The 15592-nt window shown below is 38.9% G+C and overlaps 1 protein-coding gene across 1 annotated transcript in view; it reads right to left on the bottom strand.

The window, feature by feature from the left end:
- Positions 1 to 15592, bottom strand: part of Zip71B (Zinc/iron regulated transporter-related protein 71B) — a 29293-nt gene that overhangs the window by 10320 nt on the left and 3381 nt on the right. The window contains exon 2 of the mRNA XM_065217382.1: positions 6954 to 7440. Within this exon, the coding sequence (XP_065073454.1) occupies positions 6954 to 7440 (487 nt within the window). The remainder of the gene's footprint in view (positions 1 to 6953; positions 7441 to 15592) is intronic.

Genomic DNA, 15592 nt, shown 5'->3' with positions numbered 1-15592 from the left:
TTTCATCGTTCTGAATTATTGCTATAATAATGCTGAAAAAAGCGAGGAAAAAAATGAATACCACAATCTTTTGTATTCAGTGCCAATGTCTTCCAGCTTGTTTGATTGTCATAACGTAAAAAAGAAATTGATTAAAAGCTTGATTAGCTTTAAGACAAATACAGAGAGAATTTGGAAAATGAGAAAATCAAAATACGACAGCAGAAGTATGGTAGTGTGACGTTTAATAAATTTTAAATGCTGGCTATGTTGTTAAACTTTTTACGTACCTCAATTTGTTAATGGTTAAAATGTTAAAATAAATAATGAATAAAATGAATAAATGAGTCTAAAGAATAATAACAAAATTTAAATAGTTGAAGATGCTAATTTCAAATAACAGACTGTAGTGGTAATTTTTATACGATAGATGGAGTAGATGAAAGCATAGAGTTGATAGTTCCGTGGTGCCGGGGGTGGGACACCCCTCACCATCCCTCTCCAAAAGGGGGAGTTTGGTAAAGAGAGATGAAAAAACCGATTTGTACCTTCCTTAAAAGTTGTCCTAGCTCGCTATTCTAATATCTATATGCAATCTTCACACTGCCGTACTCTAATGGAACTATCAACTCTATGCTTTCATCTACTCCATCTATCGTATAAAAATTACCACTACAGTCTGTTATTTGAAATTAGCATCTTCAACTGTGTAAATCGTTGACTTCACGTAGAAGTAATACTATTAAACATATAGTCAAAAAATAAATAGAATATTTTATTTTTAGTAGATTTCAATATTTATCACCAAGGTATCGAAAGGTAACTATAATCACGCTTTCCAATGTTTGGCTACCGACTGACACTTCATCTTGGCTCCCAGGTGACAAGCATTTTGATTTAGTCCGCAGTACTCAGATGAACATTAATCACTTTTACCAGAACAAGATCATGATTTTCACAATAGAGTTCACGTTTCTATGACTTGTGTTGCCTTTGCTAGTGCCCGATGCAACGTAACGCAGGCGTTACGTTTATTTTGCGCAACAATGTTCACGATTTCATGATTGTTATTCATGGTGTACACGGCGAATGAGAACGACTCAAATTTGAGTTTAGTTCACTCATAATCGTCAAAAGTGCAGGAACTCAGCGATGAGTTAATTTGCCTCATGTTTTCCCAGGCTTTTCCAGGATTTTTCAGGGAAAAATTCCTGAATTTGAGAAAAGTAAAGATTGGATTCACTCAGTCTATTGGTACTACTCCGAGACTGAATAAAATTTTCGTCAATTTCCTCATTTTCCGGCAGATTTTTTAAGTTTTCCACTGGAAACCATGAGACAAATTTTACTCATCGCTGAGTTCCTGCACTTTTGGCGATTATGAGTGAACTAAACTCAAATTTGAGTCGTTCTCATTCGCCGTGTACTTTCGTAAACGAAAAATTGACTTGTTCCGAAAATCATGACTTCAAGATAGATCTAGAATTAGGGTGTAACAGCTTTTGTAAACAATGCCTTCTTTCGATGATGTCTTGAAAATCAAGACTCGCACACGCAAATCAACATCACCATCAGGTAGGGTAGGACTTCCCCTACCCTACGGAAATGTTCGTTTGCGTGGGCGTGCCTTGAATTCCTAGAAATCATCGAGAGAAGCCATTGTTTAAAAAAGTTGCTACGCCCTAGTTCCAGCTCTATCTAGACTTGAGGTTAACGAATTTCGGAACGGATTTTTTTCCGTGTTGATCTTCATTACGAGCTATGTGTGACAGAGCTGTTTGAAAGTGTCAGTACACCAACGAGACAGAAAAGGTTCCTCGAAAAACCTGATTGGTTTGATTACGGAACCGAGGGCAATAATGTTAAAAGAACGAGAGACCAAGTAGCTTGTTGATGGGATGGACATAACTGTAAAGGTTTGTTTTTTAAATAATGCATTAGTTTAGTTCACTAATTGCTTTTTATTGGTTAACTTATAGGTCCAGGACACTTTTCAGTACATCTCCATTGTGCAAACTCTGAAAATGTTGCTGCGTGATCCAGCAAACCGAAAAGCATTGGAAGAATTGGTTTCAGTGCAAACTTCAACACCAAATGTGAATGACTTCTGTGGAAAGTCCTATCACCTTTGGAAAGTCCTATCAAAATAGCAAGTACTTTAAGCAGTATCCGCAAACATTGAGGATAATTATATATGAAAATGACGTTGAACCATGCATCTGTCTAGGATCAAGAGGCGAAAATAAGATGTATAAATGTATTTCAAAATCCAAAAATTGCACACATAATTCAATTCATCATTACAGGCTGTATTTCCTTTGATGTATGTTAAAGCATAAGATGTTAAGCAACATGGTTATAATAAGATTTTGGCACCGATTGTTGACGACATGAAGTCCGGGGTGCAATGCGCAACACCACCAATGCTGAATAGGGTGCTACTTTGCTGACGCAGGTAAAGCAGCGACGACATCGATGGTACCGTGATTAAACAAACGCATGCAAATCTCCTCACACAATCACATGAGCTCGAAGACCAGGATAGGCTAGTAATCGCTAGAACTAGTTTAGGCAACCGCACACACACAATTAGGGAGAGCTATCAAGCACGACAACAAATGGGAAAGGAACGATTACTATGAATAAACCTAGGTTAGAAACACTAATAAATTAGAGAATGATTTCCGTTATTTGGCACTGAAATAAATGTTGTTCCGTGAAATTAAAGCTTTCCCCGTAATGCGTTTTTTTGTTGTAATTTTTATTTTGTAGGTGAATTTACTCCAGGTTGGACTGCCTGCGAAAACAGTCTCCGCACTCAAGGGTCAGGAGCGGTAGAGGAAATTTGAATGGGAAGTTCCTCCAGTGATGATAAATGTAAGTGGGGTTGTTGTGTTTCGGTAGAACGACGGTAAGCACCAACTTTCGCTTAAGACCGTTTGAAGCGGCCTCTATCTGTGAGGATCTCAATCCCTCCTGGGATTTCAGCACAGAACAGAAGGGGAAGTGCAAACAAATCGCTGAATCAAAAATGGTTCGTTTTTCTGCTCAACAAGCTATGTGTTGTGGTAGCGTTCCACACGGGCTTTCTATGTGCACTCACACTATCATAGCATGCTGCCTATCTTAACTGCAGGCAGAAGATGCCTTCTACCGCTAGGTTCGCTAGTGTTCGCAAATGACAAGTGGAACCACTTTCTGATCCGAAGTTCCACTCCTGTGATTTCAGTCTACTACATTGTCCTAACCTAAATTTCGGTCTCTTTTATTCATAAACCCACCCTGAGGTTGGGTTTCTTGCCGGGCAAACTAAACCTAGACGAGTGGTCCTCTTCGGAGGTGGTGCTTAAGCCACTCGTTATCGAGACAGGAGCGCATTCAGTGGTCAAAATCTCACTGGTTGCGGGCGTGCGTTACACTATCGAAACAAAAAACTCAAATTCACCGTAAACTTTATAAATCATCAAATCAAACTTGGATGGACGATGGATTCCGTGACCAAAAAGTAAGCCATCAGCCACCATCATGCTTGGCATTGTACACACCAACTGCTTATTTGTTAATAACTTTTCACTCTGTTGTTGAAATTTAGTTTTTTTTAAAGTAATTGATCGATTAGGATTATAGTTTACTGTACACATGCAAAGAATAAGTAAATCTTATCATTTGAATCTACACAAATGAATTTTTACTCTTAAAGTCCGAGATATGCAGCGAGCATTTCTCACTCCATTTTGCAACGCAAAATCTAATACAGTTTATTACTAGATTTAAAATCTCCTTTTTTTTACATATTTATAAAAGCTTAAACTCTATTCTATCGACTGCTTCAAACAGAACTATGTTTCATCAACTCTGTGCAAAGTTATTAGAAAATGAGCAGTTCGTGAGCAAAACTGTGTATGCCAAGCATGGTCAGTAGACTGATGCAAAATTTGAAATTTTCGCTCCACAGTGCTCAAACGGTTCCAAATTGGGCCCTGATTAGCCTCCCAAAACTTGAACTCATTTTATGAGAAACTGACTTGGCACAAACCATTTGAAGTTTATATGGAAATTACTATGGGAAAACAAAACTTTTTGTTCATTGTCTTCTAGCCTTTTACATATTTTACTGTTAACAAATTCTATTGCTATTCTTATGGGAATTGTTATCAGCTACAAATTTGCAGAAAATCGTTTTTCAGCCAAACGTCAAATTAAATAGTTATTAATTGTTTAAGAGATTGATAATGTTATGGCAAGATTAAGCAACTGCATTTTGGGCAACACTGTATTCTGCAGTGTGACATAGTAGCCATGATTTTTGACCTCTATTCTACGCGCCATAAACACCAATGTTGCCTGCTGAACAGTTGATTGAGAACCATCTGACTAGAGATGAACTAGCCTAAGGCTAAAAATCTCTTTGATAAAGATTAAAAAAAAAAGTTGATTGAGAATAATCATAAGACATCAGTGACTTGAATCATTAATAATTTTTGTTCCTTACATTTGATCAAAAAGTGGTACAGAACAAAATTGTAGCTGAGAAAATTTTCTACAAGCGCAGCTACCATTTTCTAAAGTAGAGTGAACTGGTGAATTTTGAGATAGATATGAACCGAAATTATGGTTTCTCCATAGTAATTCCCATATAAACTTCAAATGGTTTGTGCCAAGTCAGTTTCTCACTAAATGAGTTCAAATTTTGGGAGGCTAATCAGGGTCCAATTTGGAACCGTTTGAGCATTGTGGAGCGAAAATTTCAAATTTTGCATTAGTCTAATGGCCACCATTACCGCCCAGATGCTACTGCAACCTAAGGCAAACAGCATTGCAATATTTACTGCTTTTGAGAGCTTTTCCTTTTCTTTTCGAACACAAAACTACACACGATTGTGAGTTTATGAGTCTTATAAGTGTACTTAGTGAAATTAAGCGAATAGCCCTTTCGCCTACGATTTCCGATTTCCTGTTGGTTGAATTAGAGACGTCTATACCTGTGTTCCGCAATATGTTTTTCAACTTGTTTCAATGTTGCCCAAACAAAGTTCATCGCCTTATTCATTATGCGGAGAGTATCAAAAATGTTGGACTACTCGCACAGTTCGATTGCCGTGTGTTTGAAGGAAAAAATAAAGGTATTTAGACGCAAATGAATGCTGCTCGAAACTACAAGAACGTTTGTCTAAGTTTGGCGAAACGGTAAGTATTTGCGCAAGCTGGTCATATAGCAGGTTTCCTCACTTTTGAATGTACTGAAATTCAAAAAATTAATAGGGGAAAAGTTGGCTTCGGCAATACCTTAACCTATTATCGTCAGGGGGGTAAACAACGTCCTTGAGAGCTCAATTTTGGCATGTGGATACATTGCGTTTCAGAGCAACTATTGGCCAAATTTGAGTGCTCTAGGACTTTGTTTACCCCCCTGACGATAATAGGTTAAGGTATTGCCCAAGCCAACTTTTCCCCTATTATTGAAGTAAAATACTGCGCCGCGCTACAAAAATAACATCCAAAGCGATGTTTAGGTTTACAATGATTTTGGAGCTGTTTAAAGTGGAATGAGCTTATTTTGTGCTTATTGTATGCTCTCTTTGTGCTTTATTTGTGCTCTCTTACTCATATCGCACGACTCTCACATTTTTGCGTGCTCGGTCTGTTCTTTTGTTTTCGAAAAAAGCTAGAGCAAGAGACTAATATCACCCAACAAAAAAAAATCTTTTTACGGTGTGCGTACTTTTAGCGATCTCTGGTGATACTTGCACTGATTATATGAAAAATATGAGTTCGTGATTGAACTATAGACAATGCAGCAATATTTTCTAGGGGATGGGGGGCTTTAAATATTATAAGGGAGCTAAGCCCAGCCTATAGTTACGCCAATGATTAAAAAAAGATTTTAAATATATCTTCGGTTTGCTGATCTTTGACCTTACGAAAAAGAGAAGAGCAAAAGCGGGTTAATTTAAGGTTTCTAATAGAACAAGTTTGATCAAAATAGGTCGCGAGAAGTAGAGATTCAAAAACCGAATTAGATGTGCGTGTATCATGTTCATCTTCTAGGCTTTTAACGCTTCTTTTGCGAGAGTTTTCCAGTTATCTACATAGTGTTCTAGATGAACTTCCACGGTTATTAATTGAGAGCTTTTTGTGCAAACCAATGCATGAAATTGTATATTGTGTGGCAAACACAATGACCAAACTGGGAATCGAACCCGTCGCCTCTGGTTTGGAAATACCGTACCATTGCTGACTAGGTCCCCATTTGTCATGTTATGTAAATGAAACAAACATCAGATTGATTAGCGCAATCTATTAACCCAAGTTCAATGCACTCAAAAACGGTGTTCGATGATAATGTCCAGGAAACTCTCAAGCGACTTGAATATCAAAGTTCTCTCCACCAGATCATTGTTCCTTTGTATCAAAGTTAAATTCCATCCAAGAAACAAAAGCTTCAAATTGTCTCTCCGCACATTATCATACCAATTTATGCATCACAAAAATTAGAGCCACTTGTTATTATTATTATTACAATCAGTGGCACACCGGCTTGGCAATTTGGCATGCGTATTATGCTGATATCGTATTTAGTTCATTTTCATACCGAGCAGCGTAGGCGTCATTCGTCACCGGGCCGTGACAGTAGAAGTCCTCCCTGATAGGTGAGACCGAATGCTGTCTTTGTTTCTTTCTGCCGTCATAGCACCATTTTTTCTTCATTTCTGTAAATCTATTCTACGCACGTTTTCATAAGCGTGGAGAACGCATGGTACTTTGTAATGAGAAAAGCTGAGACAGATTTAAATCTTGTTTGTCCCAAGCATCTAGTTGGCAAGTGTTTTGAGGAGATCAAATCTTCCAAATGATAAGACAATATCACGCGTCCAAGATTAGGAATTAGATCGCAGTTGACCTATTTTCAACCAGTAAACTAATTAAGGCAATAAGTACAACAAACATAGGTGGTACGTATGGTGGATGCTTACCGTCCCGACGCGGATGACGATGCAGTGGATCGTGAATCTCTTTAAAGATAGTTTCCTGCCATATATCATTGTGGAACTTGTTGTTATCTTCGCCACTCTCCGACGAGATCACGTCGCCTGCATGGTCATTGGCGGCGTTAGTCTCATTGGCATCATTCACCCCCGGTAGTTCGTTGAATTTCCTTATCCGATCTGAGCTGTCCGGCTCTTGCTGTTGGTGGTGATAATGAGATTCTGCGCGTCTGTTCCTTTCGGGGGATGCCGCTGTGGTGACGTCTTTCTTGGCCGATCTTACGTGATCGTCATCGATGCTGTTGAACGAAACGGACAACTTGTGATGTTCTGGACCACTTTCGCTGTAATCGACCGTAAATGGAGCCACAATGTCCGACGTTTTGAATCCTTGGGGTCGATGCTCGTCCAGCGTGTGCGAAGGGGTAAACTCCAACCCTCCCAGTCCAAGACTGTGCATCAGGTGTTCCAGGCCCTGGGGGAGGAGAGAGCAGAGTACACAGTATGAGGAACAGCGATGATTACGTTCAATCCGTTTGCGTCGTAGATTATAACCGAATGAATGCTATTCAAATAAAGTGGTGCCTAACGATGGTGACACGAGTCGTGTCGTGTACCCGATGATGGTGCCAATTGTTAGCTGGCTGAGTAAGTCACTACGTGTGTGCAAGATTTACAAGGTCATAACATTATACGGGGTGCAGAGTCCCAGTCACTAAACTCTCACTAAACGCAGCCCCTGACTGGAAACCTTGTAAAGGAAAAAAAAAACTCTCAACACAAATTTAGTGGTGACGGGCTACACGTCCCAATTGATGTGTTATTCCAATAGAAAACTCTGGCAAGGACACATGAAAGTTTGTCCTAAGCATGCTTTTTTTCTTCAAAAACCTTTGAATTGGTCTTTAAAACTTATAATATAAGTTATCATTAATTTGTAGCTATAACCATCTTATTCAAATATATTCTTACTAAAAGTGAGCAGTTTGAAGAACGAGAGAATGATTAGTAATTTCCATTCAATTTCACTATCTTAATTGCTTATCCTTGAAAGATACGCATTAGGGCGTTACAACATATCAATTTTCCTCCACCAAGCTCAATCTATTTCAAATCAGGTCCTGATAATTTGAGCTCATTTGAATGCGAACTCATACTGCACTAGCCATTGAAGTTTATATGGGAATTACTATGGTAAAAGTGAGCTTTTTGTTCTATTCGTTCTAGCGCTTCGCTGTAATGATCTAAGGAAAAGTTTGCTAACAACACAAATGTGACACCACTTGTGAAGACCACCTTTTTATTGAACGTCAGGATAATTAGTTACTATATAATTTGGAACATAATGTTCTTGTGACATTGTACTACTATGTAATAAAAGCGCAAGATGCAGTGTTGCCCTGAAAACAGTCGATCAATCATTTCAGAAAGTTATCGGCTTCAAATCAATAAATTACTAATTACCTTGAAGTCTAATCAGAAAGTGGTCTTGAGCAAAGTTGATATTTTGAACTACCCCAATACGCATATTTCGTCTGCAATGTGCACTTGTGCAGACGTTTATTTTATTTATTAATTTCATAAAATCGTAGTTCCAAATCATTCTCATGCATCTTCAAGATGGGTGTTTAAGGTATACTTTGGTTCAATAAGACCGCTGAAAAAGCGCATGGATTTCGTAGAACATTAGAAAAGATTTTCAAAAAGGGGGCTGACAAAACCGGGTCATTACTGTATATGTCTCCAGTGGGATGCCTTGGTCCCCTTATCATTTCCAAGAACTGATGCGAGCACATTCCCAACTAAAACCTTATTTGCGAAGAAAGTGATTGTGAGTGTTATGCCTGTTTGTTTGTGACCATACTTTTACTTGGAGGACTTTAGTGTTGAGTAGTAATCCTGAATACAGAGATTCACAAAAACATTATCACACGATTTGAAAAAGTGATTTATTTTGTTTTCAAAAGCTGCCAACACTTGCCACCGAGCAAAATATTCCAGCTTTATGCGTGACTTTATCATTGTCTACGCTACGAGCTTGGTTGCTTACGTTGTTTAAATTCTCAGTGATCTGGTGAACAATTTTTCCCTAATATAACAATAAAATTTATTGAATGTGAAGTGCATTGCCAAGTGTTGCCCTACCGCGGTCGTTGAAGAGCAACGAATTTTTTTTTCGGTTTCCGAAAAACGCGGAAGTTCACAAAAAATGGCTGGAGTTTGGCAGACTACCGTCGGATTTTTTTCTAGTAGATTCTATGCGTTTGTGCACTGTATGTTACAATGCTAATTATTTGGCGGTATCTAGTTAAAATTTAATGCTTCTTCCAGTATCACTTCGAGCACACGCAAGTGTATAGAACAAATCAAGAAATATTGCTGAAAAACAGAAATATTGCGCACTCCACACCAAACAGGACAAACAAATTAAAAATGGTGATTAAAGTGAGAGTTTTCGGTGTCATTCTTTTATTATTAATTTTTATTTATAAACTTTTAGCTGAATTTATTTCACCTCGATTACATTACTTTTCAACTCAATAAAATATTCTAAAGAGAACTCTTGTTTGGCTCATATTTTGAAAATTCTGGCCGCTTCCACAAATCTCTATGATATAGGATTACTAGTTTTGAGATGATGTAAGGCAAGAAAATGAATATATTTCAAGCAAAATAAGTTGAAAATTGAAAGTGATCGACTCCGCACACCTCAGGCTATTAAAGTCTGTTCCATTTAGAATTTGGCCGCACAAAATAGGTGATTTCTCCAGGGGGAAATAAAGTACGAAAACGTTAAAGGTATAATTTTGTAGGATTTTTATTTAGCTTTGGTTATTCGTCAGCTTTTTGGGTGAATTTTCGAACTTTTCGCGGAATACCTCTCATCATGTCTTGCACAGTAGTACCATAGAGGTAACTATAAGACCAGAAGGTCCCGAAGATACGTGCTCAACTTTTTGGCTCAGCTTTGGTACTCACTTCGGTCCCAAGCTAATCGATGCATCCCTCGAAACATAGGAAAATCCACGAACCCCTCATGTTATCTATCAAACTTCCATAGCGAATCAAAACAAACATAATGTAGTACTAGAATGTCTACTAGAATGGGGTACGTTAATCGATTTGCTAGGGACCAATATGCTAGTGAAGTAGTGAGCCAATTTATAATCGATAGTTTCGTATTGATTGTTGGTAGTACCAACAATCAATACGAAACTAACGATTTTAAATTGGCTCACTACTTGACTAGCCTATTGGTCCCAAGCAAATCGATTAACGTATCCCATTTTAGTATAAATTCCAGTACTACACTATGTTTGTTTTGATTCGCTATGAAAATTTGACAGATAAAATGAGGGGTTAGTGGATTTTCCTATGTTTCGAGGGGTGAATCGATTAGCTTGGGACCGAAGATAGTACCAGAGCTGAGCCAAAAAGTTGAGCTCGTTTCTTCGGGACCTTCTAGTCTTAGAGTTACCTCTATGGTAGTACTGTCAACCTCATCTACCATCCTTTTTCACCACTTCTCCAAATCAGATGGTGTTTTGATTGTTTTGCCACATTTCTTCAATTTACGCTTGATAAATGACCAAAATTTTTCAATGGGACGAAAATCTGGACAATTTGGTGGATTGATACTTTTTTCAATAAAATCGACATTATTTTGCTTATGACATCGCGGCTGTAATAGCTGCTGGCTAAGTCAGGCCAGAACTTTACGGGATCTTTGTGATTGAATGAACGGCAAAATTATGTTCTGGAGACACTCCTCCTTGTAAAGTTGTCCATTCATAGTCGCTCCAGTGATGAAGATGTGAGTGTGCAGAATTTTTCACGTCTGTCACGTTCCATCTTCGATAACTTTTGAACAAGTATATGAATCCTGATGAAATTTTCACTACTAAATAAACAATCCTTCTGGATCAAAATGCTGTCAATAATTTCTTGCAATGACAACTAGAGGTGCTACAGTAATTAAAAAGAAGCGGACAAATACTAAGTGCCACAGACTTTAATAATTTAAGAGAGTGATAATCTAATCTCCAACGCCCACAAAGGAACTGTTAAAGCAACCTACTTTCTATTTATGGGAATTTTTTGGTACCACTGAAAGATTATAGTCGCTATATTTATAGTCTGGCGGATAGAATTTCGATCTATCAAAAAGCGGAACCAATTTAATACATTGTAGACCAACAATTGAAAAGGAACTATCATCTTATATAAACAAAACTTTGATATTTCTTTCCTCGTCAACCGAACGCAAATTAACAGCATCACCGGATAGGTAAAACTTTTTCCGACCCGATGATGGTGTTACCGTGGAACCCCGGTAATATGACCGGTTTTAATCTGAACACTTTTTAATTTGAACCCCGCTTATCTGCACTGCGTGCAAACTAAAAATTGCCTAAACGTCATTTTGCACATGGAACGGAGTAAAGCGAAATGGAACATTGCAAAACGGAACGCAGAATCAAAACAAAACAGCAAATAAGGCAACCAGAAGCACGCTGATACGGTTACTAGAAGTTCAAATTAAAAATGAACCCCGTTAATATAAATGAGGTGTCGTTCAGATTAGCGGGGGTCCACGGTAGTTTGCGCAGGCGAGCCTTGAGTCACGAGCAGTGTTGGGAAAATATCAGAAAATCAAATCTCACCTACGCCCAAGATCACGCTTGATTTTCGTAGACAAAAATCAACAAACAAACAACTGCGGTTGATTTTGCAAGCTGTGATATCGCAGCTCGGAATATCAAGCTAACAAAACTCACCAACTGCAAATCTCACCAAACTGTGGTGAGATTGAGTTTAATGATTTTTTGCTTTACACCCGAACGCAAGCGAAACTTCCATAATGGCTTGCAGCAGTCCCTTCGCGTCTGCCATCCGTGAAGATTGAAAAGGGATAGCAAACTATGCTGTCTCTTTCTAAGAAAACGATGTGCAATGGAATCATTTTTGTGTCGAGTCAACTCTCAGCTTGATTTTTGCACGTTGTGAATAGCCTTGCAATATCAAAGGAGCTTGTAAAATCAATATCAAGCATGATGTGTTGTTCCAATATCACGCGTGATATTGCGAGCGCATGAGAGCGAATAAATATCAATTGATTTCTGATTTTGCCAACAATGGTCACGAGAAAAGGGTTTCCGGAGTTCGGTTCACAAAAGCTGATATGCTCTTTTCTGTTGTTGGTCGTGATATGCTCGATTGGTTCCTCTATTTGACAGCTCAAGTGGTTCCCGAGATTTTATCCACCAGACTATAAATATAGCGACTAGACTGAAAGATGTGTTTGAAGAAGAACCGGTTTTGAATCGATAAAAATTAAATGTTTTATGTTATGCATTTACTATGCATGTTTCGAGTTGGGCAATTTCCTAGAAAATTCAGTTGAGCATCCATAAATCGATTGTTGTATGCCGATTCATGTTACCGATTCAATCTGACCCGATAAACCCTGTTCTGCATGTGATGTTTTTTCATTATACTTATCCTCAAGCATATATAAGGGAACCCTCAAAGTAACCTATTTTATATTTATAAGAGGTTGTTGGAAAAAGATGTTGTATCGAATCGGTTCATTTTACCGTTTTGTTTTGAACCAGTAAACCCATTCTATATGTTATGTATTGATTATGCTTATTTAACTATACATAATTTCCCTGAAATATCAGCTGAACATCTACAAACCGGTAATCGTGTATCGGTTCATTTTATCGATTGAATTCTGAACCGACAAAGACCACTATATATGTAATATATTAATGAACATGATTGACCGCCCCCGGTTCCTACTCTGACGATAGACGATGCTTGGGACTAGCAATCATCCTCAATGTGTAAAAACTCGTGACCTCAAACTAGGCAATACCAGCGCCGGCCGCACCCGAACACAGGTCAAGAATGGAATGGGTAGGAATGTGTTGACGTGACACTCGCTTTGACGGAAGCCAAGATCACCTCTGCACTTCCACGAGGAATCACTGGGATATTGGGTAAGAGGGTAGGGTTTGCAGCAGGGTTCGTTTTGGTAAACGATAAGCTGAATTGATGTCTTAACGCGAAAGAACTCGGGATTGAACCCACGATCTTCTGCTCAGTAAACAAAAACGTTTGCCACTAGGCAAACGAGCTCATTTTGATCATCGAGTTGTTGCTATTACCATGCAGCCATATTAACAAATAAAGCAATTGACGAATCTTGAATGTGTATGGGCCTGAGATTAGATTCATGATGTTCTGCTCAGTAAGCAAAAACGATCGCCCTAAGGCCACCGAGCCCCTCATATCACATCATACCTTTACTCGAGCTGTTGTAACCATTCAAACCCAGCACCGACGATGACAAATTTAACAAAATACAAGATAAACAAGCGATTATACCATGAATCTATTTAATATGAGTGAATCTGGAACCGCGTTCTTCTGCTCAGTAAGCAAGCCACTGCAACCAACGATATTTCGAATTTGGAATCTAAAAGCTACGAAAAAGCACTTAGGCCTTAATAAAGTTCCACTTTGCTCTTTACGCATTATTTAGGCTATCGTGCCTCTTACAGTCTTACATCATAGCAAGCTTTGACCGACGTAACGATTGTTAAGGCCCTGATTAAACAAGATATTAAAATGAAATTTCGTTCTCGAAAGCAGTCAATAATGTATCCCAAACTGGATCAAGCGTGCATTATATTTTTCTCAACATTCCGAAGCGCTCCGCCCAAGATCAAACAGGTTCCATTTTCTACAATAGGCGCTTGGAAAAAAAAATCGTAATGATATACCGACAGTATCGCTTTTCTTATGTTTTTATCTAAAACCGCAAAATAGATCACACGCGATCGAAGTCATCCCGCCAGGAAACAAACGGTTGTTTTTAACTGGAAACCATGTCAATTGTCAGTGACAATGCTGTCAGTGACAAACGTGTGTAGATTGTTTTTTTTTTTGTTTAATAATGTATTTGATAAGGCTCAACCGAATTAACTTTACAGAACCGAGGATTCTTGTAAATTTACAATACATTGTAAAACTATAGTCAAAAGGTACAACACAATAAACATTTTATCTCCCGCTATCCAATAAGAATCCTCCACCAGAACGGGAGCCGCTTCCAGTGGTTTCATTGTATGGCAGATTCGCCAACGGGGGTTAGAGCGCTTCCATTGCAGCAATGGACACAAAACGTGGTCAGCACTCACACATTTATCACGAAACGGTTGCTTTCCAAAATTCGACGACGCATCGACTGAAAGAACTGCTGATGAAGAATAATGAGGAGGACCACACAATGGTTGCTGCCGAGTAAACAGACGATCGCGTGACACACATTGAAAGTGGTCTGCTTCTGTCGACAGCCAAGTGAACACTTATGTGCAAATTGTTTTATTATTTAAATTTGAAACATGAACCACCTACTCCCAGATATTCAATTTGGTTTCCGTAGGGGCAAGGGAACGAACGCCTGTCTCACGATGCTTTCCACAGACATTCAGTTGGCTTTTGCTAATAAAGAGCAAATGGCTTCTGTGTTCTTGGATATTAAGGGGGCTTTTGATTCAGTACCGGTTGAAGTCCTTTCAGAAAAACTCCACGCTTGTGGCCTTTCTCCATTAATTAATAACTTGTTGTACAATTTGCTGTCAGAGAGCTTTTCTGGTGGAAACTCTACAGCTTCACGATGTAGCTACATAGATCTCCCTCAGGGCTCATGTTTAAGCCCCCTTTTGTATAATTTCTACGTCAGAGAAATTGACAATTGTCTAAGTTGAGACAACTTGCAGATGACGGCGTAGTGTCTATAACAGGGCCCAAAGGGGTCGACCTGCAAGGACCCTTACAGGATACCTTAGACAATTTGTCTACTTTGGCTATTCAGCTAGGTATCGAATTCTCCACGGAGAAAACTGAGTTGGTCGTTTTTTCTAGGAAGCATAGCCCAGCACAACCAAAGCTTCAACTTTTAAGTAAGCCGATCACTCATTCTATGTCCTTCAAATATCTTGGGGACTGGTTCGATTCAAAATGCACCTGGAGATCCCACATTGAGTATCTGAGACGAAAATGCCAACAAATATCAATTTTCTCCGAACAATTACCGGAACGTGGTGGGGAGCTCATCCGCAAGATCTTCTAACGTTGTACCGCACAACGATTTTATCGGTTTTAGAGTACGGTAGTTTTTGTTTCCAGTCGGCGGCTAAAACTCACATCATCAAACTGGAACGTATCCAGTATGGTTGTCTTCGTATCGCGTTAGGATGCATGCACTTGACTCATACGATAAGTATTGAAGTGTTGGCTTGCATGTTGCCACTCTCTGATCGGTTTTCGGAATTGTCCCTCAGGCTCCTCACCCGTTGTGAAGTTATGAACCCAATGGTAATCAAAAACTTTGAAAAGCTTCTTGAGCTAAACCCTCAAACTCGTTTTATGTCATTGTACTTCGGGTACATAGCCCAGGATGTCAGCCTTTCACAGCATAATCCTCATCGTGTATGCTTCTCTAACTTCGGCAATTCAGTTAGTTTTGATTTAACTATGACGCAAGAGATTCGCGGAATCCCAGAGCATCATCGTTCCATGATTGCTCCGTCAATTATCGCTGCCAAGTTTGGCCA

This window comes from Ochlerotatus camptorhynchus, unplaced genomic scaffold, assembly GCF_037179485.1.
Source record: "Ochlerotatus camptorhynchus isolate MF236.1 unplaced genomic scaffold, CSIRO-AGI_Acam_v1.1 ptg000077l, whole genome shotgun sequence".
Lineage (NCBI taxonomy): Eukaryota > Metazoa > Arthropoda > Insecta > Diptera > Culicidae > Ochlerotatus > Ochlerotatus camptorhynchus.
Note: the sequence above shows the minus strand (reverse complement) of the source record. Positions and strands in the feature narration are given on the sequence as shown.